The sequence below is a fragment of the Pararge aegeria genome, chromosome 4 (genome assembly GCF_905163445.1).
Source record: "Pararge aegeria chromosome 4, ilParAegt1.1, whole genome shotgun sequence".
Lineage (NCBI taxonomy): Eukaryota > Metazoa > Arthropoda > Insecta > Lepidoptera > Nymphalidae > Pararge > Pararge aegeria.
Genome location: NC_053183.1, coordinates 13,461,308 through 13,487,297, shown reverse-complemented (window position 1 = coordinate 13,487,297; position 25,990 = coordinate 13,461,308). Strand labels below are relative to the sequence as shown.

Here is a 25,990-nt window from a genome sequence, read left to right as displayed (position 1 = left end):
TCTACTTAGGTAGTATAAGTAGGTAGACTTTTAAATTCAAGTACTCATCGTTTGTATCAAATAATCGATCAAAATGAAATAACTACGGAAGAACTACTCAAAAAAACCACATCACCAGCCGACTACAGGTCGCGGGTCTCCCCTACAATAAGAAGGGGTTCAGACCGTTGTCCACCACGCTAGCCCAGTGCGGATTGGTGGACTCCACATTTTTTTCTATTTAATAATTTATTTGCTAGAATTGTGGATCACAATAAGTTGTTTTCTAATAATTAAAATACACTCCTACACAATCTACTGTCAAACTTTTCTGGTTCTACGGAATAAGATAATTGAAGAAATATTAATTATAGTCAAAGATTTCAAGCCAAGTTTTAGTTCAAATTGTCATTTCAATATTCGTTAACACGGTAGTAAGTTTTATAGTTAAGTATTATGTAAATAACTCTCCTAAAGGTCTTCGAGCGGCAAATTTTTATGGTAGCCTAGCGGTTTATTATATAAAGTAATAACCATGCAAAAATATTTTTTAGAAAAAAGTGCCAGCCTCCTCGGCGGCACCCAGAGTCAATTTTATGCCGAATAAATGTAAATATTTTTTTACGAATAATAATATTTCATAAATATAAAGACTTGGCAATGATAATATATTGTTTTCCCTAAATAGTGGTATGCAACTGTCTAAAGCTTCAGCTCGGCATATTTTGTAAGCTTTACGGGGAACTCTCAGGCATGCAGGTTTCCTTACGATAAGCAAAGTGATATTTTAATTGCTTAAAACGCGCATTACTTATAAAATTGAAGCCGAATAAGTATTATTATAGATAATAATAATAACAATAACACCCATTTAGGATTAGGTAAGATACTTGATAAAATTTAGGTCCTTCAAGTTGTGCTGAAATTTTGCTATCACTTATCAATGTAATAACCATTAGAGCTAACACTTATATTATACTATTCTACTATATCTCAGATATAGTAGAATAGTATATCACAGAGTCGTATGACAAAAGGAAAAGTAAAGAGAAATGATCTAAAAAAAGGGTGAAACTAAGCTTGATAAAAATATAAAAGTGAAAACTTGTCTGTAGATAAATAAAGCTTCACCCAGTAACTGTGTTTTCCCAAAACTGACATTTTCCTCACGATAGTCTCATATTGGATAGTGCTTAAATTTAGCGTTTGTACCTTTCTATCTATGTATCTGCAAATCAGACTGGTAGTGTTTCTATATTAATTATTGACGGACCAATCAGTTGGTAAGTAGAAACCCATCGCGAGTGAAAAAAGAGCAACACTTCGCCATGGTATGCGAGGAACATGTCCTGCAAAATGCCGCCCTGTAAGAACTCATGTGCCTGTAACCGGCCGGCAACCGCGCTCTTCAGACCGAAACACAGCAAAATCTGCTTAGAAACAGCAATGCTGCTTTTCGGCAGTAATAAGTGCGGTGGTTGTACTTTCCCGGTCGAACTCTCGTCACGAGAAGCCACTCTAATAAATCCAAAAAAAATATTTCTCGCTTTATTTTTAGTAAAAAAAGATAAAGATAGAGATATAAATTTTATATTACCAGACAGGCAGACAGACAGACAAAAATTAAATAAAAATCTGTTTTGGACTCAGTTTCGATTATAAAGTAGGTATCCCCCAGTCAAAATTTTCAAAATATATTATATGTACAGAAATCTTCCAGTTACAGTTTTATTATAAGTATAGATTTAGATACATGTCCGGTATCATATAATACATTTTACAATGCCAATGGAACTGTGAGTAGGTAGGTGCAAGTACTTTTATTTAAATACTATCCAACATAACTGTGATCAGTTATCTTTCGATCCGTGAACTTATCTCTTTAGAACAAAGTTGAAAATGAGATTCACAGACAGTTAATTTGAGCAGGGATTTATCTCAACACTGTTTATGCGATATTATACGGTGTGTAGCAAAGCTTAAGGTGATTTTTTGATCGAGCAGAGATGTAAGCTGTGAGGGGGCTGCACCCCAAGGCCGGCGGTCGACAACCTGAACCCTTAGGTATGACATATGAACGCTCATGAGTCGTTTTCGAGCATCGAAAAACTGTGTAAATGAACCTACACCAGGTTCTTTGAGAAAAGGTCGTACAGAAAAAAACGCCTTTAAAGAATGCGCATCCAGTCCATTTTGTTTTGATGTTACAATATCACTATACTCAATAGCGACTATTCGATTGCGAGAGAACTAATCTCATACTAAGAGTGGGCTGTGCGGCAGACACGTGCGAATCCCGTTTACCTCGAGACTAAAATCACTGAACTGCCTGTCACTGAGATTCAGCAAACACTAATATATTTATAAACCTCACTAAAAGTAGTTTTTGAATTTGTCTGTGCCCGAGCCACTATCCTAAATAAGGCTCTAACATAGCGCTATATCCCTTGCATTGTGAACAGGATGGATAGCACTACATACATACGGATCAGACTAGGCAGTAGCAAAAAAGTTTATTCAAATCCGACAGAGATAACCGTGTAATAATAAAACTCTTCTTTCAGCTTGTTTTACGAGCATAGACTTGAACCAAAGTCCGATATGAAATTATAACTCGACCAAGCCAACTAAGCACCTAGAGTGACATTACGTGAGGCGGGTTAGGGTTGGCAAAAATTAAAAATATACTTACATGTTAATAAAAAGTTTATTAGAAAAATATTATTGAAGTATGAATGACAGTTCTTAAAAATATTATTAAAGCATAAAATACAGACGAATCAATAGTACCTACGAGTAAGTCAAACACAAATATTTCTTATTCAAATAGGCATTTAGATGGCTCTTTTGATACGTACATTACATGTAAAATATGATATAGAAGTGAGATGATGGCGATAAGTAATTCGTAAACTTAAAACTAAAGCTACGGGGTCTAAGAAGACGCCCACAACAAACTTAGCCGTTTTTTTTCGTTATCATCATCTCACATTATCGATTAAAACTATTACTTAGTTGAGTTGTACCACCCAACGAATTTGGATGTCTTCATCATATCGCACCTTAGGAAGGAAACCATCGCGTGCGAGTCCAACTCGCACACTTAGCAGGCTTTAGAAGTAGGTTAGTAAGTGCAAATAATTTCCGACTAATATTAGTTCAATGATTTGCATGCAATAAAACTATTTCAGGCATTTATTTACGTATACAGTACCTACGTAGCACGGTTGCAAACTGTGGTGACACTTGCGGTTGCACACCTAGTCTTTCCTGGTTAAAATTCGAAATGCAGTCGTAAGGTAACTAACTGTGCGGCGTGCATTTAGTAGGTACCCATTCATGGTTCATTTTCATCATTTGAACCGTTAGAACGTCAAGCGAGCAACTTCGGTACTGCCGGTTCCGTTGTACACAAACTAAACTAAATATATAAATTGACGTATTTAGAAATAGTCCTACCACTTTCCGGGAGACACAATGTGAAAAGGACAACGCTAATTTTATTCCTTGCATGTACCTAGTAACTTCCGTTTAAATTGAATTTAGTTTTTGTTAAGTGTTTTGGTACAAAGGAATCGGCACCACAGTAGCACAGCACTATTTGTTGGTAGTGTAGTGGGTATTAAGACTTACCTACCTAATCTACACTACGAGTGGTGCAAGCCAGTAGGTAGTGACAAAGGTCCAAAATGCATTGGTAAAAATTCTGTAGTATACAAATCGCTAGAACCAATGGACAGGTTTAAAAATAGTATACCGTCTTTTGCTTAAAGAATATAGTTATAAGGATAAAACTACTTAATTTTGTTTAGTTAATTATTATTATTCTAGTTGCCGTGGGTACCTTCACCGTAAAATAAAATGATATACACCGACGCAAATAACTTCGTAAAAATTAAAGGTGCGTTCCTAGGATCGAACTCGCAAACCTACCGAAGTCTCACCACTAAGCTATCCCAAATACGTCAGTGAACGGACGGTTTTTAAATCAATCCGTATTTCACACAAGTGCATCGGGGCAAGGGGGAGTCATCGACCGGACTATGCATCGCCCGCGCCCCCGCTGACTCCGAAACACACCGAGTCGCGACTCTCCGGATCCCTACGGGTTCAACGACCTCCCCGACCCTTTGATTGAGCCCTCTGCGAATTGTGATGGAATATTAAAGATAATATTAAATGTGACTCATTATGCACCTACCTACTCATGCTTGAAATGTAGGTAAAGCTGTACTCTTCGCGTGTCCCCTACTGTCAGTATTATTCTTTAATTATGAAATGACAATTTGTTTGAAATTTTTACCTTGATGTCTTAAAATTAAACATTATAATTCTCGAACAAAGCGTTAACAATATTAAAACAAAACTCATTTAATAGCGTGACTGAATGCAATAGTTGCTACACAAAAGAATGACAAACAGTCTTTCATTATTATCACCATCATCCCCACTCATAGGAGAGTGGGCTTTGAGAGCATAGGCCTACAACAGTGCTCCAAAGCGGTTAACACGGGCTTTAACGTTTATAAACGTGCTTTCGAAGGCACGCAGGTGAACGCCGCCAATATTATAACACCGGGCGGCATGGCACCGGTTCTTTTCATACAGCAAAACTCGACACGAATTATTTATTGACCTATACTGAGAACCGAACCCAAGACTTCGTGATCCGTAACTGAGCATAATAACTAACCACTAGAATTTTTGTAACAGAATGATCCTATCTGTCCTGCTTATTTTATCGAAATCATGTTCATCCATTTCGGAATAAGAGGTAATTGGGGACAAAACAAAAGAATCGTGCCTTTTGTCAGCCTCCGGCCCATATACCTTCTGTACCTTTGCAAAAAAAAATCACGTTGCCGTTTTCAATAGCCTTTTCTAAGGCTATTGAAAACGGCAACGTGATTTCAAACAAACAAACTTTCGCATTTTCCGTAATAAAAATGGCTCGTAATTTTTCTCTTAAACTACATCAAGAGTACCGGAAACAAAATGTTTATTATTAGGTAATTACTAAGAGCACGTAATAAACGATCAGCCTTTGTTATTGACCTAGATTATGGTAAACGTAAACTAAGATAATATCGACATTTTGTTGCAATACGTAATTTTGAAGCTAAAACGATAAAATTTTCAAGTGTACAAACATTTTTTTTACAATGTTATTACAATTGTTACAGCGTAACAATTCACGTGTAAAAATATTTTAAATTTATATTGTACAAGAGACTTAATTCGCGTGGAAATTTTGATGTGTATGCCTATGTTACTATCTGACAATCTGTCTGCTAGTTTAGGAGTACTATGCAAAAGATAAACTAAATAAAGAAAGTTGTTGGGACATATTCGAGGGCTTTATTAAACATACAAATAATAACGCAAAGGGGCTAAGAAATGTAGTTTTGAAGTTGGTTAAAAACAGAATTAACAGCTATATCCCTAGGCTTCACTTTCGGAGGGACAGAGTTCTAACCCCGGCACGCACGCACTTATAAAACTTATACACATTTTGAGCCATTAAGTATCTCTTGCTTTATCGGTGAACGAAAACGTCGCGAGGAAACCTGCCTGCCTACGTTATTTTCAAAAAACGTGCAAAATCCGCCAATCCGCACTTAGCCAGCGAGGTGGACTACAGTCTTAATAATTGCTTATACTATGTACGGTTTATTACATATAATGAATGTATACTGTCAACTCACCTATATAATTTGATTATGATATTACTTTCATTGTTGCATAGCCTACAATAGTCTGTCTAGAGACCCGAGAAGCCAAGTTTGTTTACTTACGCGTAAAGGCAAGCCGAGGCTGAGTGTGGATACGCTATATGAGAAACAAAACGGTGCCGTTGCTTGGCAAGTGCTCCACAAACCAGTTTCCTTTTAGTCTCACCGCTAGCAAGGTCGCATGGTGCAAACGGCTTCCAGCGCTGTGGTTATATCGCGTTTCTTCTCTACATACGAAGGAATACAGCAATGTATAGAACTCACATGGATCAAAGATAATATCATTTATGTTTACAAAGCAAGTTCGCAGTGGGTAGGCGACAGCGGTCAGTTCTGTCGACCATCATATTATACGCAACTAAAATAGTATAGGTAGGTCGGTACACTTTGTTCATTGAAACCGATTTGTGCTTAGTAAACACTCGAGTCTAAACATAATAAACGATGCGCCTACCTATATGTATTCGTTTCGTTCTAATAATAAATGACTAATTGACTACTGTTTCAATGTTTTGTAGACCTCCCTGGCGCAGTATAATTGGGAGGTCCCGGGTTCGATCCCCAGTAGGAGCAATTTGGGAATTTATGTGAATTATCTCTGGTCTGGACTGGAAAGCTTTGGCCGTAGCAATTAAACGCTCCAGTAGGTAAGATACCGCGTATAAGGGTATGGCTTTAATGTTAACTGGCATACCCCTAGTAGACGCTACCATACTTCACTTCATCGAGTAAAAGAGTAAAAATTACTTTGTGTAGCTATGAAGTGTATAAAAGTATCGCAGCCAATAAAGTTAGCATAATATTATCCTCAATGCAAAAGATTATTAGACTGTTATGTTTAGGCAACTGATGAGCTGACCCACATATCGTGTAAAAATATCCGTTCATATTTGAGAACAAAGAACAAAATATAAACATGCACCGTGCACAGTACTAATATTAAAAGGGGTGGACCTTACTTATCTTTAAAACTAAACTGTAACTAAGTACTTCGTTACTAGGTAGCTACTGAATAATGCTCTTAATAGACCTATACATATAAGTTGATGTAAAAATGTGGCCGTTAGCAAAGAGTTTCGGTAACGGAATAGATATTTTATGTTTAAACTGAATATAAATATTGTATTTCATAAATGTGTACTGTAAAGTTTCTTACAAACGCAAATATCTATCACTGGAGAGGTATTATCATCAAGCTACAAAGAATGCAATGTGAATCAAAGAATTTTACTTTGAATTATTAGAATTATATCAGTAAAACTTAGACGAATTCTGTAAACATAATATATCTTGAACGATATATGACACAGGCATGAAGTCAAACAGATAATTTCCAATTAATTTTTCACACCACTTGCTCGACGATGCCTGTTTGCAAGACCTATCCTAACGGATAAAGTTCGTCATTACATTCATAACAGTTAGTTAATTAGCGGGGTTGTAATGTTGTACGGTAACCGCTATGAGTTGTAATGTGATATGATTCTATCTCACTTTGACGAATAATAGCGCCCTGTCACTCACGTGATTTGAATGTCCCCCTTGAAGCAATAATGCCGTCGCTAATCTCTCGCCAGAAGTCGTAACTATAGAGACTTTGATTGTCTTGTGAGGTGTGAAAGACTTTACCGCTGCGTTACATACTATACTTTATAGTATGTAACGCAGCGGTAAAGTCTTTCGTTTGTCCAGGGCGCCCCCAAACCCGCGAGGGGAGCTTGACTCAGGATTCTTGATGCAAAACACCCTTGCTCCACTCAGCAGTTGATACTATAATACCTCGTAACGGATCTATCCCGGAGCCAGTTACGTTTGACATTGCATTAACCCCTTGAATAATAAACTATAACAAGTTTTGCACACCGTAGTGTAAACAGTAAAACCTGCTACATGTGTTGAAGAAATTTCAAATGTGCTAAGGCGCATTAGCTAAAGCGGAACGCCACATAGCAACCGAAATAGTAACGGTAGGCATAATAAATAGCCTTGAACTATGGCGAATGGCAAATAAATAATCGAAAAGCTGCAACTAAGACCCCAGCTTTCAATTGTAAGCGATTGGAGAAAGCTACGGTGTCGTAATATCTCGCCGACATGGAGCCTAAAGGTTTCGTGACAGCTTGCTTGTGCTGCTTGCGTAATTCTGCATTCGCTTCCACAGAACGCTTTTTTACGGATTATCGCTGAACATTTACTGTAGTTGTTAGCGCTACAAAACGTTAGATAATTTGTTACTAACGAGTTACTTTGTTTCTATTGCATAATACTTAAATTGTAATTACAATTGTTTTCTGCACATCGTTTTGTAATTAGTAGGTTCTCTACAGTGCATGAAATGTAATGATTCTGTCAATTACCACCTCATTGTTTTTTGTGACAAACAAGGTCTGGGCATATTTTTTGAAATTTCACTAAGTATATCATTCATTCATCATCATTTGATGGAGAAAACTTTGTTACTTAACTAAGTTTTTAACAGTAAAATAGATCCTGACACAATTTTGCATAGGTATAGCTTACTTTCTGCAGAATGCTAAAATAATTTAAAAATTTTATAGGTAACTTTGTATCGTTGTAAAATAAAGTTGTCCATTTATTATCATAAATCGGCCTAGGGGGAAAAATACGGGATCGATATGGTTTAAATGTTAAAAAAAAAGGAAAGTTCTTTCAAGATTGCGGCCATAATGTGTCGCAAAAAGAGTGCACATTAATTGCTGGACTTTTCTAACTTAGTACTGACAGAATATAAGCGTTGTGGGTACATTAGTATCCGCTACATTCAGCTGAGTCAGAACCTCATTATTGGTACGATGTTTGATAAATAACCATATGACACTGTATTCCTTTCTTTAGAGCAAGTGTAGTATTTTATAAAGTAGGTAAATAATTAAACTTCCGATAGCCAGGTTGATATGCCCCAGTTTATTAAATTGTTTTTTAACAAAATTGCTGATAATTCTTATTTAATTAAATAACAGTTTTTCAGACATAATGAAAATTATATTTGTTTCACAGCCAATATTCACGACATGGTCGCGGTGGGTATTTTCAGTGGGCACTTCAGTCTTGTATGAAATTCGAACGATGCAGATAAAAGTCATTTTCACAAGTCGCTCTCAGGACACAAACTTGAACGCCGCTAAGAAAATAACTCGCCGCAATATGGCTCTCGCTTTAATGTTGGTTTAATTGTAATATATTTGTATTGGAAAAGAGAAAATTATGATGGTTTTCTTGGCGCTGTAATCTGCATGGACCCTGTAGTATGTTCACAAGAAACACTCTTTAGAAGTATTTACAGCCTTTTTAAAAGTGTTTTCTTATGAATAACCAGATAATTTTTAGATTTCAATTGCACGAATTTATCATGTCTATAAAACGCAATATATATAAGCATATCTATGGATTATCGGCTAGTAATTCAGCTCAAGTCTAGGGTCAGACGTTACGCAATTTACGTAAGTAGGCCAACATTGAATCTCATTTGGTGTAGAGCATATAGCGTTTTTAATGTCATACTCAAATCATTTTACTGGGACACCGTGGCAATTTGCTTCCAATTCGAACGCAATAAGTATTTGAATACTGTTTCCCTACTTTATATGATTTTTTAAAAATAAAATTTAAACTTCACTGTAAGTCGGATTAAATTATATTTTTGCATTCGATAGCCAAATTTGCAATTGTTAATAATTGTATTGTAATGTTTACAGCGTGTAAATGAAAACCGAAATAATACTTCGGAGGCTTTAGAGGTACATTATTTAATGTCTCTGAGACTTATCTGTGGAACCGAAACGCTAATATTTTATGAGTAAACCATTGCATTTTTTACTAAAAAAAATAATTAAAAAGACAGCCTCACCTTACATCAAATGCAAAAGTAAAATCTTGTGACTCCTGTTACTGTATTGGGTACGCGTCGCGTAGCGTAGGTGCTATGAACTTTTATTACAATAGGGTTGTCATAAGTAACAAATTAAAATGTTTTGAATTCGTTTGTATGGAAAAATAAATATGCTTATTTTTACAGTGTGATTCCTTATGAAATATACTTGTGCAGACTTAAACATTATTTCCTAATTCCGTAACACGTTGTATCATGCCTACTTTGTTGATGAAGATATAATCTCTTTCGTTCGTCATTTCATACAGGCAAATTACATAAAAGTTTTTAATGTTAGATTTCAATTTGTTTGTTATTTGAGTTACAAATAATTTAAACCAGTAAAGGTTTTATTTGTTATTACTATTTTATTAATTTTTGTTTGTCTAAAACACTGGTGAGTGGTACAGAATATAATAACAATTATCTCCTGAAAATGTCGAGGAAACCTGTAAATCTAAAAGGAAACCAGAAAAAAATAAGTGATAAGTGTGCGATTTTTTTTTTCATTTTATTACAAGTTACTGGTGGTAAGTGATGATGCAGTCTAAGATGGTAGCGGACTAACATGTTAGTACTGTACTGGAACGCTAAATCGTTTCCTTATACCATATTTGTCGGTAGGGTGGTTTAGGGTGGTAGCGAGCCTTCCGCCAGACCAGATGAGAGAACATGAGAAATCATAAAGTTATAAATTTACCCTGCGCATGTGCGCAATAATAGATTTGCAGTACTACAATAATTGAAGTAAGTCTGCCTCGAAAAATAAAGCCTTTCACCTTTCACGGGCTTACAAGGTTAAACGTTTAGATTGCCTCTCCTCGGAAACTTTTTCATGTCAATACCTTCTAAGTTAATAAATCGTCTGGTTCTGGGTATAAATCGTCTAAAATATAAAACCTTCCTATCAATATCTGATAAATCAACTAAGAAGTTTTTATAAGTGTACAGACGCGTTGCCAACAGTATTATTTATGTTTATTAAAACGAAGTAATAATCCGGGGTTTGTTAGGCAAAACGTCGTCGGTGCCACGACAAACAGACACACTGAATAGTAAATTTTAGCAAAGTTATTAGCAAAAAAATTTAGTAAATAATGCCTGCTAATAAACAGCTACTGTTGTACGAATTATTCTACTGCTGTAAGAATAACAAAAAGTTTCTTTACATCGTATTATATAATTTTTATAGATAGAAAACTGCTGACAAAGCAACGTGCATAAAATCAAAAAGAGATCTTAACTTTGATACAAAATGTATTAAAGTTAATAAACTTATAATAAATACGTAGCCAGAGTACCCGTAGTATAGTAGATTTATCCGCTGACAAATGTAATATCATTTTTAATATTGAAGATTGTAACGATATACTAAAATGGAACTTATCGGACTGTTATTATGTTCAAATTAGTCCACATACTACAGCCTGCGCTCTTAGCGGAACGTTTTTAAAATAAAAATTGGCATATATCACAGAATTTGCAACTCTACATTGAGCAATATAAAGCCCGTTTTACTTTGACGTTACAGTGGTTCGAAACTCGAAAACGACTACACGAGCGCGCATAACTTTTACTAAACGTACTGAGGGTGGTGTCTAGACTGATTCTGATCCCTGAACTAAAATTAACTGACTCTAGAAATATGGAATAATAATAGCTGTATGTTAAACATATTTTACCATTTATTGAGAAAGGTTATCAATATAAATTATATAAGTACAACGACGTAGGGTTGACAAGGACTTTTGAAAGTCTTTGTTGAGCCTTACTTATGTGGTGAAATTTATGAGAGTTATAATTACTGAAAGATAAAATTTGTAACTAAATGCAAACCTTTCGTATATAATATTATATTATTACATTATGCTCTTAATGGAGTCGAATATTCGATGTTTTAATCTAATGGAAACCACCTTATTTATCTTAACTAAGTCATGACTTTGGTGATTAGTGAAGAATGAGTTCTAAGTTTCCGAACTGAGTTTTTGTACAGTTAACCGTTCCAGAAATGTGTGATTCAATAAAATTAGATTGTTTTTTTTTTTAAGTTATAAAAAAATCTAAGAGTTTATGTATGTTATAGTTAAATGGAAACTTAAATAGAACCGAAAGTTTTTCATGGTTTATTTCTTTTAGGCATACAAATTATAACGTGGATCTCATTTATAAGCTAAGCTCTAGCTTAGCTATAATATCTATCTATATATATAAAAGAGAAAGTGTGTGGGTATGTTTCGTATAGGCTCCGAAACGGCTGGACCGATTTCAATAAAACTTTCAGGGAATCTCCGGATTGACCTGGCGAGTAATCCTGTAAAGTTTGGTGACGATCGGGGCACTCCTATTTTTGGACTCTCAAATACAGTTTTTATTTACTATGATGATATTCTATTGTTGGGTTTACATGGGTGTAGATAATGATCTTCACCCGCTCGAGAAGAGAATAGAAAAGAATAAATACGCAGAGAAATAAATGATTTAATATATATATTATGAGACTTAAATTAAAAATGTAATGATCTAAGTTTATTGTTTAAATAAAATAAAGCAAAATCTAGCCCGGCGAAGCGGGCTGGGTACGCTAGTAACATATAAATGAATAAAAGCAGTTAGTAACATCCAGTTAAAGATTTAAATAAGACAACATTAACAAGCACGAAGAGCTCACGCACGTCACCGGATTTTAGCTCGGTGCTCCCATTTCCATAACGGTATTATAAGCAAACCACAAATAACAGATACAACCAGAGACGACGCGACGATACGTTATATATCGTGTTAAATAAACATTTTCGATTCGCGTTCGCTGCTCCGTTCCCTTTGCAATTTAACGACATGCAATAACTACAGAGCTCCAGCAAGCCTTTGAAAAAGATATAAACTTCCTGTTCTTTATTTTATAAGTGAGTACTAGGTAGAGCTTTTTGTGACAAGAGCTCGTACGAGTTCAGAAGATCGGTTCAGCTATTTGAGGTAACAAACGTAGGTTGAGGTAACGAAAAAAACACCAAATGTTATAAGATCCCGCTGAAGCTCTTTACTTTTCAGGGATAAAAAGTATTATATTCCGTTTCCGGGATGCAAGCCTTATCTGTGCCAAATCATTGAGATCGGTGCAGCGGTTGAGCCAAACATAGATTAAACTTTATATTTATAATATGTATTACTATGGTTGCATTTCAGAGAATATTTAGAAAATAGTTTTTCTTGTATTTAGTGTCAAAAGAAACAGTTTTAACAGATCATACTGAATTTATTTGAAAATACAAACAGAAAGATTACATATAACTAAAGTAAGATCAGACGTCAAACATTTTTATTTGTTACTTGTACATGCCATCAGCTGGTACGGGTGCCTAGTATGAGATTTTCTACCTACGTTTACTTATTCGATAGCTTAAAATTTAACTACGACTTGTATGGGATCTAAAGAGCGCTATCTATTTACAATACTAGGAAACAGTATTGTCACTAGATTGTGGATTCACGCAATCGATTATGTAAACGTAACACAAACGTCCGGTGCACGTGTACTGTGTTATTTGTGATTACGTTTACGAGTAAATTAGAAATAGACCAAGATGTTAGTACGTATCTAGCTAGATGTAGTAATAAACATCTTACTTTGTGACTTGTGTAACTATTACGGTTCTAATAATAGTTTCCTTGTATCTCTGTAAGTATTCCTTATTTAGATTTTACATAATAGTTATATGTGGAAGTAGAGCATGCAACTTTGTGGGATTATAGGGTAAAAATAGGATTATTACAGGACAATCGGTTACCCGCTAATTATTTCCTTACACAAACTTTCATCCTCTACTTTACATAATATACCCCGATCCACTGCGTCACGTCGGCCGCCCTGGGTATTACTTAATTTTCTGATTTCCTAAGAGTCGAAGAATGATTTTGATGCTGTCAGTGTAAATTATTTGAATGTTTTGGGTAAGCAATGTTGACCTAATTAGTAACAGGTTGGGTGACTGAATTTGAAGACCCGAGTATGTCCTTTACTTTCCCTGCTTGCCTCGGAGAGCACATGAAGCCACTACTCTAATCCTAGTGTTCCTGATAATAATCGTTGTTAACAAGTCTCAGTTCTTTAAACAAATCCGCCATCCGCGAGCGAGCCTTTAATTGTGTTAATGACAATGATGATAATCAAGATATTAAAGTATGGTCTACAACAAATAACCAATATAATCTGGGATAACATATATTTCATCGATTTAATAGTTGAGCCTCATTATGGAATACTCAGCATCATAAATGTACACTGGTTGTCACTACGTACCATTGACGAAAAGTTCTATTTATTATTATTGTTCGATTTAAGGAGTAAGTTATGGAAAAAAGTTTATCAACATCATTTCCTCATCGGTATAATACTATTTACTAGTCTTGTATATGGGTGATTTCACACCGTATTTTCGAAATCATTCGTATCTCACGCAAGAGATAAGATAAATAACATCTGTAGCGAGCCGGGTTGTTATATTTACATCTATATAGGATTGCGGAGACTATTCTCTGATGTTGGTGGGGGACAGGTGCTGGTGTCTATTTCTGTTGAGTGTCGAATTACGTAAGAGATACCTAAACACCACATGCAATCAGCGATTTACTCGAATAGCGTATGCAACGATTATTACTTTATTCATTTTGAAATCGAAGAAATACATCGAATCTTTAATCTACCAATGGATAGGGTAAGGAAGGTTAGCAGATAGATAAATATTTAAAAAAATATTGAACGTGCGAAATGAGTCGTTGTTCGAAGTCGTCGGCTTCAGTTGAGAGAAAAAAAAAATTAATTTTGAGTCTTCAATTTTATTTAAAAATTGTTACTTGGCTAAAATCAATTCAATAATTGAATTATTTTTTGTAAACTAAGGGCCTCATAATAAGGCTCAAGAGTGTCTGAGATGAAGGAGAGATGGAGAGAGCTATGGTCTTAGTGTCTCTTCTGGCTTAATCTGCAATCCGTGAATGAACTAGAGTTACAAATATAACTTAACTAGTCGCGTAGCTTAAGTGGTAAGGTTACATCAATTGCGGAACCGATGAACGTTGGGGTCCCTAGGTGCTGGAATTATAACCCTGGTGGGCGCAGTGTTGGTAGTCTTGGTTGAAACTCCCTGTAAAAAACTTGTCCAGCAGTCTAAAGATGACGTGTATGACGATGATGTTGTGAAATAATAAACAACTTGGAATTGTCAAAATGTGAAGTCTAAATAAATGACCAGCTAATAAAATATTCTCGCTCTTGGGCCAAAATAGACTGAAAAAGGTTGCTGGAAAATAGTTTGTCTAACACTAACTAGAGTGAATAAAACCTTGGCAACAACGAACTTAAAAAGACTGTGTTTAAGTGTAATGGGTAGGAAGTATTAATATAATTAAAATACAAAACTACAGTTATCATATATGTTTTGGAAATCTTTTTGTCTGCGTGCCAACGCATTTAAAGACAAGAAACACATAGGTAATAAAACGCAACCGATGTTCTTTCTAAAAAATCAACACACAATAGTGTTCAACGCCCTATCTGCTTTTCGGGTTCTAGGTTTTATAGGCATTTTCGTAACTATTAAAGGTTGGAAGTTAACAATGATAAACGCCTGCATTTGTTACATTGTGTCCTGCTGATCCGCTTCTACAATCACTCCTAATTCATCAATCGCGTTCTCCCTTCCTGTTCTCAAACATATCATGTGTGTATAGTAATTCAGGACAGATATTTTTACAACGGAAGCGTTTTAAAAGTGACGAAACTACTTCGGATTGATGTTGAACAATATAGTACCTACCTTGACTTTAGTGTGGCCCAGAACATGCGCCAACGCAAATCAAGCGATTTCCCTGGTTAAGCTGTTTTGACCAATGGCGGACTTTGAAGGTCAGAATTTCGCTTATCTTGCCTCCATGCTTTGAAGAGCGCATTAATACCCGACGTATTAATACGTCGGTATTGCTAATAACTACAAATACCTCAGATTAATTATAATATTCTGAGTTTGTTCACTTAAGAGCAATTTTATACAGATCACACGTTCCGACAAAATATAAATAGCAAAATCAATTCATTTGGCGTAACGATCTCTTCAAGCTACAAAAGTATAATCAAAAATACATATTGTCTTATTCCCATAGGTACATTATGTATCGAATTATAATGATCGACAGAACGGCGCGGCCGCGCCAAGTCAGCAAATGTCTTACCTAACTACGTGGCTAGTTTGCGCCTTAAGTTGCTTACATTAGAGTGGTGGTGGGTACAAACTCTCTTCTATAAGAAAAGATTCCTATACCCAGCCTTACCTATATACTTAGTGGCCATTACACAGAAAACCTTTCGTTTTAAGAAACCGAAGGTGAAAATGTGTCTGACAATCTCCTGTAGTCTGTACACGGCATGCATAGAAGCGAATGACACATCAAAGAATATATGCTGGTGGAGTAAATGATCGTAGCAAAGCATTCACAAAAAGCAAAATGTAGTTAGGTAGTAACTAATTTTTCTGGACCTAATTTGGGTGCATAAAGGTTAATTTAAAGAGGGAGGTCAATTACGTATATGTGATAAAACCAAGCGTTACTTGATATACCTACAATGAAAACTAAGCTTAATTATGTAAGTAATATGAGAAGCAGGAAAATCGAAAAGCAGGAAGGCGGCGTCATTATACTCCAGATCAAGCAGGTCTTCCAAAACGTACCTACTCCTTCGCATGTTTAACTATGACTCCGGAGCATCCTTAGATGTTTTTTATTTTCTCCAGTTTTTTTTTAACTATACAAAACAGAATTGTAATTAATTAACGTCTAGTTTCCTATCTTCATGAATGCAGACAAAATTGTATGTGTGACAAAGCTTTTCCGCTAATTGGAGTGGGTAAGCACCTATTTATACCAGGGCGGCAGAGAGAGATGAGCGATAAAACATTGTACACGAGTGTACGGCAATGAATGCGTTGCGAAGGTAACGCGAAGTGTCGGGCAGCACAGCCGCGGTCGGATCGATACAGACGCCCTGATTCCCCTCCCGTTGTACCCGCGCCATAACAAAAACATTTAGCTTTATCACACAAAAGGATTATGATACAATAATGTAAATAGATAATAACTAGGTATATAGCTTTTACTGTGTAATAACAGCAAATGTATCAGGATAATTACTATAACGATAAAAAAACGATTTTCTGCATTTATGCATCCTTTGTCTCTGAGAATGATCATCATAAGCATTTTAAATTGTTTCTGATATTATAGGTACGGCGTAAAATATAAAGATACGGCGAAAAAGAACGAAAAAACTAATACATCAATTGATTAAATACTTTTTTTTAATTCAGTTCAAAAATAGGGTAGACATAAAATAAGTAGAAGTAGGTACCTACTTATACCAAGATATAAATCAATAGGTAATTATGATTAGATTTCATTTAAAACTTATTGTTTGGCAAGGTGAAAGATTTTTTTTCAGTATAAGGGTATTGGTGTAGTGACATTGGCTGGAACACGATAGGAAATGCTCTCAGAGTTTGAAATATTTCTTTATACAAGGCCCATAATATACCATATACTTGAAGATGGATAGGAAAAAATTCCTGCATTAAAGCAACTACTTACTTTATATATTTATCATCCCTGGACAAAAAGCAACCCTTTTTTTTGTTCTTTTGCAAGTTAACTCTCGTAAGTTATCTAACTTCTCTGGGTTGATCATGATGCATAATCCTTGATGGTATGATAAATATGTGCCAATGTTGCTAAAAAAGCAATTAGGTGTATGCGTTTTACATTAATGCCTCCTAACAGGTTAGCCTGTACCTGCCTGCCTGCCTGACTGCATTATGACTTACCACCAGGTGAGATTACAGTTAAGGGAGAACTTGTAGTGGACTAAGAAAAAATTGACATTAAATTATAAACAGTTTTCTTTCTTCCATAGTTTCATGCAAGCATGAGACTTTATTGATATTACAATCTAGCCTTAAGACTAATAGTACCATTTTTTTAACCTAAACTAATACATTAGTTTATATCTAAGAACTAGGCCAAACGACTTATCATAGGTGTTCTTAATATTTGAGACACTTTGTTCTTGTAATCTTCAAATTGCATTAGCACTACACTTTCACTACACTACACTAGCTCAAAAGGTTTAGTCCTTTTGAGTCTTCTCACTATGTCCGTACTGTCAAGGAGCTAGATGGCCACAATCTTTAAAAGATGATGAAGCCCATGGGCTTCAATTTTTAATGACATTGTCTACGAAGCCCATTCACAGACCTCGGTGAATGTCTTCATTTTTTACATACCAGGGAGCATTAACAATTCCTCCAAGTACTTTATTTTGAAATCTCTGGATTATTAATATATTAGTATGTTTGGTACAACCCCATAGCTGTATACCATAGGTCCATACTGGCATTCATTCTTGTTTGTATAAGAGCATCTTATTTCTAGCCCTTCTCTCTTGTTCTTAACATGGGCTTTCCAGTGTGGCTTTGTGTCAAGTGTCATTCCAAGATATTTTGCCATATTGGCATGAGGTATCTTTTGTTTATTGATATAAGAGATTGATGGTACTCTACTCTTTTTAACTAAAATATCCAATATCAGTGGATATTTATATTAGATATTTTATTTAGTATATTTATTTATTTATTTGACTTGTTTAGCTTTATTTGCCATTTTTTTGCCTGTTTGATAAGGTCATTTGTAGCTATTTTAACTTTGTTATGTTAATAATTAATTTAAATGTAATATAATTAAATTACAGGTTTTCTTTTAGGAAAAATAACTGAACTCATGTTAACATGTTGTAATGAAGTTAAATAATTATTGCTGTCCTGTAATGTATTACCACAACAATCATTACTGTAACTATAAATGGGAAAGTTTGTCTGTTTGTTTATTTGTCTTTACCTCACTCACACACTAACTAAACATCCAATCAATTTGTTATGGCATACAGTTTATTAAAAGAACAGTTGCCACAGGATTTCAAAAAAAACTGTAATAATCACAGACAAAGAAATTGGGCAACAGCTAGTTCAGTATGAAAGAAACCTGCCTTTAATTTAATTCTTAAAGTACCCTATTAAGAAACTGACCTGTAGTTTTCTCAACAGGTGTTTAGGTCCAACATGAGCACAAAGAGAGATCAAGATTATGTCTCTTATTCTACCATTAGTTGAGAACTCAGCAAAACTCTACTGTATATATGAGCATTTAAGACACACAGTTCAGTTCGTGGGTTTAATTTAAATAATGGGGTCAACCAATGTCTTGTTATTGTGAATTTTAGTAAATTTAAATTAGTAGTGTTACTTTGTCTGCATAGAATTTAACTTGTCATTGGTCACCAAGATAAATAATGTTTTCGTGCAAGATAGAAGTGTAATCAAGTTTAAAACTGTGTTGCGACTGTGTTTCTTTTTCAGGCTATTTAGTAGTACCTACTTATAATTTTATCGTGAGTCCAACAACTACGCACACTAAACACATAACTTTTGCATTAAAAACTTAAAATAAGTATCTATATAAAGAAAATATCTAATCTAAACCAGAAGGTAAGTAGAATATAAAAGAATAAATTAGTTTCAAGGCCCGCTACACTAATGTGTTATGGCCTTCGTAAACATCAATATTCAACAGCAAAATATTTCTTTGTTTGAGATTTAGAACTTACCCAGCAATGTCCGACGCGATGGAATTAAATTCTTCAGCAATTAACACAAAGCATATCACACAAGTCCGTGGCTCAGTTAACGCACATCACAAGAAGGTTAAAATGCGACGTAATAAATAACTAAAAACGTAGGTAGTTATTGTTTGACAAAACCTCAAATCGATTATTTTATCAACACCGTCTAAATTTCGTAAAACTTAATAAAATCACTTTCAGTTCATGAAATGACACCGCGTGAGGATAATTGACACTCTTCAATTTTGATCCATAATGAATTTTACCAATTTTCAAACGCTCGAGAACAAAAACAGCTGGCTGGTCCAACGCGTGTTTTTTCACAATTCACATTTCACAATCACATCAACAAAACTACACACAGATGAAACGTACTCCACAGAGGGCCAGAGTATAGAGTCCTGACTCTATGTATGTTTTTTATATGTACATAGGCTACTGCATTTATAATTTGTATAATATACACAGATCCAATGAGTATACAAACACATCTAAAAATTATATAATGCCAACCTTGAGAAATAAAAACCGACACTTACGGAAAATGTCCAAGGGGATCGGTTTGTTTTTTTTTTATAATAATTTATTTATTTTTTATATAAAAATGTATGCAGCAGGAATCTCCTAATGCACACAGTGATACTATATGGATTTGTGCACAAAGGAGAGCTTAAACACTAAGGTAACTTGTGTTACGAGTGTCGCCACCTTCCTTCGGACCCATTACAACAACGTGAAATTAGGCAAATACAATCATCGCAATGTTTTGTATACCATATATACTCAAAGACTTTAGCACAGTTTACCGCTTGTTGTATTTATATTATCTTTACTGCTAAGCATTTCAACTGCTTAAGTATAATTAAACAAAATCATATAATAATTCCTTTCCGGAGTTAGGTGGGTTTCAAATAAAGCAATGAAAATATCACTAGTTTTAGGGTTCAGGAAAATATCCTTTTGAAATCTGGGAGTTCTCCATTCTCCGGGATGTTCTCAAAGGCGTATAAACCAGCGCGCAGCGTGGTGACCAACGGCCAAAATCCTTCTCATTCTGAGTCATGCATTATAATGGACCGGTAATGGGTTGTTTGATAATGAACTTAATACGAACACTTTATGCAAATAGATTTCAAGAATACCAAGTTACATTTAAATCGAACAGACAGACCAGACAGACAAACAAGAGTAAAATAAAAATCTGATTTGGGTTCTTTCTCGATATCAAAGATACCTCTTATTGAAGTTTTGAAATAATAATTTAATATAGATCCATCATCCCGTTACCATATCATTACATTACATAAGTAAAGATAAATATTAAATTTTTCGACCGAAGTGTTTGTTTAATTTGCGTTTTGATTTTTTTCCCAGCCACTTTTTTTATATATTCATATTTTATAAGATTGATTTTGAAAATAAAAATTATGTCAAAATACAATTTAATACATACTTTCGCATTTATACATATGGATGAGGCTGCTGTATGTTCTAAATCCTGTGATTATATCACAGGATTAAGAACATACAGCAGCCTCATTCAGCCATTATAGCATGTGGTGGATATGTACAAAACAGTAAAAAGGCCCCGTGTCCGTCTCACTTCACACCCGCGGAACGTGGCTAGCTCAAAAACGTTTACCATGTTTCCCATTTTATGGTAAACATTTAGAACATTAGAGGTAACATAATTACTGTCAGCTGCTAAATGGAATGAAGGGACTAACCATCTGTAAAGAAAGTAACCTATAGTTTCTCAAATGGTGTTTAGGTCCAACATGAGCGTAAAGAAGTATGAAGGTTATGTCAGTTGAGAGCTGAGTGTTGAGAACTCAGCAAAACGGTACGGCACATGTGAGCATTTCAAACAGAAACACACTGTTCAGTGGGATGGGTTCAATTTAAAGAATGAGGTCTTTCCCATTTTTCCCATTTTATGGTAAACGTTTAGAACATCAGCCCCGCAGGGTGGTTACGTATCTCGCGACAGCAATGCGACAGGCGTAAATCTTGTAATCACTGCTGTCAAACGTCACTTTTCCATAAAATAAATAAACAAAAGTGACGTTTGACAGCAGTGATTGCAAGATTTACGCCTGTCGCATTGCTGTCGCGAGATACCACCCTGCGGGTAGCATGGGCAGGAGACAATTATATCCCCGGGGAAAGGATATAAATTTATCTTCTCCAACAGCTTTATAAACTCTCAGAGCACTGGCGCACAATATGTATATTCATAAAAGGGGGTAAACTTCTCCTATTCCATGTTCCAGTGATTTAGCAGATGGCAACCGTTAGTTTTCCTGATATATCAGCAGGTTGCAATATAAATATATAATAAATAGTATTCTTTGTACAATTATTTGACAATATGTAACATACAAATAGACATACTTTAATAATATTAGTTTCTATGAAAAGCTAGGATAAATGATCATTTCGCGATCCCTACTTTGGCATGTCTGTTAGTTCTTATATCGTTATATTCAAACTTTATATTTTTTTGGTAAATAATTTTAGAAATTAAATTATACAGCATGCATCCTTTCAATATTATTTATTCATTCTTGATTTATACTAGTTTATAGTTATAACAAACATTTTACAAATAATCGTTTATGTCTTTATTCATCTCGTAGCTTAGGTCACTATCTTGATTTACACCGAAAAATTCTTCCTCATTTGATAAACACAGCTTTTTAAAAATATCTGATGGTGATGGTATGCTTTTTTCATTAGCTGGAATAGATTCAATTAACTCATCAATGTTCGATATTATGTCGACAGTTTTTTCATCTTGAGTGGCATTTCTCGGTAATTCCGAAGAATAATTAGAGCATGGCATATTACTTTCTCCAAAGGCTTCTGAAAGTATTGTAAAGTTTTCAGATTCCATGTCTTCTAAAGATAACTGTGCCCCCGTTCTCACTAATTCAGCGTTCACTTCAGATATTTCGGGGTATTTCGTGTGTTCAAACTTACCATTTTGAGATTCAATCTCATTACTTTTTAAAGTCGGATCGTCTGATTCTTTTTTCTTTTTAAGTTTTTCAACGAATTCGCCTGTTTGCCTAACAACCGTCCCTGGTGGTTGAACTTGACATTTGTGAGTTCGTTGCGATACCTTTAATTAAAAAATAATTTTTGTTAGTGAAAAAGGATCGATTTATTTTCCACAGCTATGCGAGTTTATTATATCGTATGCCTGGCATTATTTTGGTTGATTATCTTAAGGTCAGATCCATTTTTAGATCAAGTCAGGTCATTGGTTCTCGTCAGTTAAGTTCAAAGTCCTAGTCAGCACATAGTAATTGAAGGCCTCACTATCACGTTGTAAAGCTGGCGATAACAAAGCTTACATCTTGATTGACAGAGGCGTTGAAACTAGCCTTACCTGTTTCTGCTTATTTATTTTGACATTCAGTGCACAAATGATTTTCATTTTTACGAACAATTCGATTTTAAACCTAAAACAATGTCGGTCACAAAACTGAAATAAACAACTAAATTCTAAATATCTAAGTAAAGATGTAACAAGGAATGTTAATTTTTGAAATACGTACTTTGTATCTGAAACTTTTATCACAAGCAGTACACTTGTAAGGCATAACGCCAGTGTGGATGCGTCTATGAACCAGATAGGAAACCCTTTGCCGGAAGCATTTTCCTGAAAATAAAATTGATTAACCTTTGTAGATAACATTTACAAGGTACAAATGTAAAGAAATAAAACACACAGTGTTACTTTAACTGTCTATGCTAAACGAATAAAGCTGAAGAGTTTGTTTTTTTATTTTATTTGTTTGAAGGGGCTTATCTCTGCTACTAGCTCTGGAACTAATATCAGAGATAATCTTCTATTATTAAATCCGTTTGGGAGTCGAATTTTTATAAATTCTAAAATGGGTATGTTAGCATTTAATTGTCAACCTAGACACCGAATAGATAACTTGCATTGATTTAACTTTCATAATGAGAGACTTTCAATAAATCATTCAATTCAGTTATTCATACAATAGGGGTGTTTTATTTAACCCCTCGGCCATGGAGAAATATTTTATATAAATTTATATAACTTTGGGCATTATGAATTTCCTCAACAATTGGGCAACTTAATGTATAAAAGATTTTCGAAATCCGGGTGGTATTTCCAGTTATTAGAGCATTTAAACAAACAAATAAAAAAACTAACTTTTCAGCTTTAATATAAGTATTAAAGTAGTTTTATTTTAGGATTCGCTTATGTTCGCTCTAGAACTTCCATTCAGATAGAACAATATTATTTGCATTTTATAGCCTAAATCTTAAGGAAGGCCATTAACTATAGGCTATAATATCACGATAAGCACGGGCGGTTGATACGACGCTGAGAGCCATAGCATGCGATACCGCATGAAAGTTCGTAGGGGAAAATATATTTTTTAATAGAGCTGTAGTTTTATTTTATATCCTGTTCAATAAATTATGTATAGCTATAGTTAAAGCATAGAAGTAAGTTAACTCTTAATGATACCTATATGATTCACACACGATAGGTACCTACCACAAGTTTCACATGCGAACGGTTTTTCGCCTGTGTGTATCCTTTGGTGATTATGGAGTGTTGACAGTTCTTTAAAAGCCCTGCCACAAAAACTACATGTATGGGGCTTTTCATCATTGTGATATAATAAGTGCTTATGATACGACTGCTGGAATGTAAACGTTTTGTTACATTGTGTACATGCGTACGGCGTTTCACCTGAAATAGAAGAAAACCGTAGACTAAAAAAACCTGTATTTTCGAAAAACAATCATTGCGGGTAAGGTACCTAATATATGCCTATGTATAACAGTATACTTTATTTCTTGTGGGTGCTGTTAAATAATACATCTAATACACAAATGACTGCATTAACCAGATTTGTAGTGTAATCTGAATCCAAAGAATTTTACAAAAGATCAACTGCTTGAAAAATATAATTTATCATAAAAACATGCTCACTCAGCTTAATTTACTGCAATAATAAAGAACTAAAAAAAATAGAATACCGTATACTGATGTTATAATTCGTTTTCTAAACAATATGTATATTGTTATTTAAAAAAAATGTCTTAAATAATGATTGACCCAGTTCATCAATTACTTATTCCACTACTTATTCATCTCTTGTGTGTCTGAGCGTTTTTTTCTGTCTATTAATAATATTTTGTTAGTTTAAATTACCCTATAAACTAACATCAATAATTTTAACCTGTATGAAGCCTTTTATGTTTCTTCAGAAAATATTTTGTCGTAAAACATTTTCGACACACATCGCATTGCCATTGTTTACCGTCGCGTCTTTCGAGGTCAGAGGACTTAACGTCTGATACGTGATTTCCATTTTTGTCTTTATTTTCAGTGTCTATGTTTGATTCAGAGGTCTGACTTGAAGCAAAACCGTAATGTGCTACTCTCAAATGTACCATTAAAGAACCTCGCATTTTAAAATTTTTTGAACAAAGATGACAATTGTATCGTGTGAAAGTATGGTGTGAATTATCTTCAATATTATGTATCAAACACTTGTGCATTCTCAAAATGTTAGCATCGACAAATTGCAGTCCACAAATATCACATTTGTTTGTAGTTGGCAGTATAGACGTTTCGGTTTTTACCGCGGGTATGTAAAGGGAATTATTGCTTTGGACACTACCTTCTGCATTCGGTGTTATGTCTATAATCGGCATTGTGTTTAAAGCTATAACGGGCAATTTGGGATAAATTTTCACAAACTTCATTTGTGTAATCGGTGTTGGTGATAATGGTTTATTTTTGGATGTTGTAACTTTGGTCTTTTTCTGAGTCTCTGCTGTTGGTTTCGTCGGTTGCTTAGACACACTTCTGATATCAATGTTTTCATTTCGTTGAGGAGGATGTTGCGTTGGTGCTATATTTATATGGCTGAATAAATGTATAGTCAGTTTATCCAAGCCCGAAACTTCTTCTTGACAAATTGGACACAAAATATTATTTGTAGATACAAAAATTAATCGGTCTTTAAGCGACTGCGCAGTATTAAAAACACCAGTATGTAAACAAATAGGGCACGGCAAGCAAGCAGCGTTAGCACTCATAATAACAAGAATTACACAAAAAATATTAAGACCGGTAATAGCAATATGCTACGGAGTTAGCGTGAAACTAACCTGCTCGCGAGTTATTTTTGGAGGATTGCGCGCTTATTCTTTTGGCGCCATTTCAAGAAATTTTACATCATAAACGACTTCGACGAAAGACGACCAATAAAGCATGATCTCGGTAAAATATCATTAACACCAACTCATTACTTTCCTGTATATTTAATTAAAAATTGCCTCAATTATATTAATTAAACAATTGTTTCGTTAATTTTCGGAGTAAATCACTAATCGAACAATATTTAAGTATATTACAATATGAATTTAGACATTAATGTTTTATATTTAAAAGAATAACATACACAAATCATAAAGAGACCTAATAAATAAGTACCTATAAGAAATATGTGTTTATTTTAGTATTGAGGTCATAATTGAAGGTTTGAGTTTTATAACTAGTCTCTCTTTTCGAGTGATGAAGGGACTTCCAAAGTACGGTCATCCATCCAGTTATAGTTAGATATACCTATACTGTTGAGCAATGACTCGAAGGGCACGTTTAAGCCT

At 34.7% G+C, this 25,990-nt stretch overlaps 2 protein-coding genes across 5 annotated transcripts in view; both read right to left on the bottom strand.

The window, feature by feature from the left end:
• Positions 1-19,701, bottom strand: part of LOC120637929 (E3 ubiquitin-protein ligase TRIP12) — a 64,552-nt gene extending 44,851 nt beyond the window's left edge. For both annotated transcript variants that reach the window (XM_039909999.1, XM_039910000.1), the window contains exon 1: positions 19,307-19,701. The gene's annotated coding sequence lies outside the window, so the exon portion shown is untranslated. The remainder of the gene's footprint in view (positions 1-19,306) is intronic.
• Positions 19,702-21,886: 2,185 nt separating this feature from the next.
• On the bottom strand, positions 21,887-25,466 carry LOC120637799 (zinc finger protein 271). Of its 3 annotated transcripts, XM_039909816.1 has the most exons (5): positions 24,556-25,466; positions 23,865-24,062; positions 22,885-22,988; positions 22,304-22,445; positions 21,887-22,186 (listed from the first exon to the last, which is right to left on the bottom strand). In XM_039909816.1, the coding sequence occupies exons 1-5, from the start codon at positions 25,418-25,420 to the stop codon at positions 21,924-21,926; spliced, it is 1,572 nt and encodes a 523-aa protein (XP_039765750.1). In that variant the 5' UTR covers positions 25,421-25,466; the 3' UTR covers positions 21,887-21,923. The 3 variants fall into 3 exon arrangements, with proteins under 3 accessions (XP_039765750.1, XP_039765749.1, XP_039765751.1); XM_039909815.1 differs by having other exon boundaries at positions 21,887-22,445; XM_039909817.1 differs by having other exon boundaries at positions 21,887-22,445; positions 25,000-25,466.
• Between the last annotated feature and the right edge of the window lie 524 nt (positions 25,467-25,990).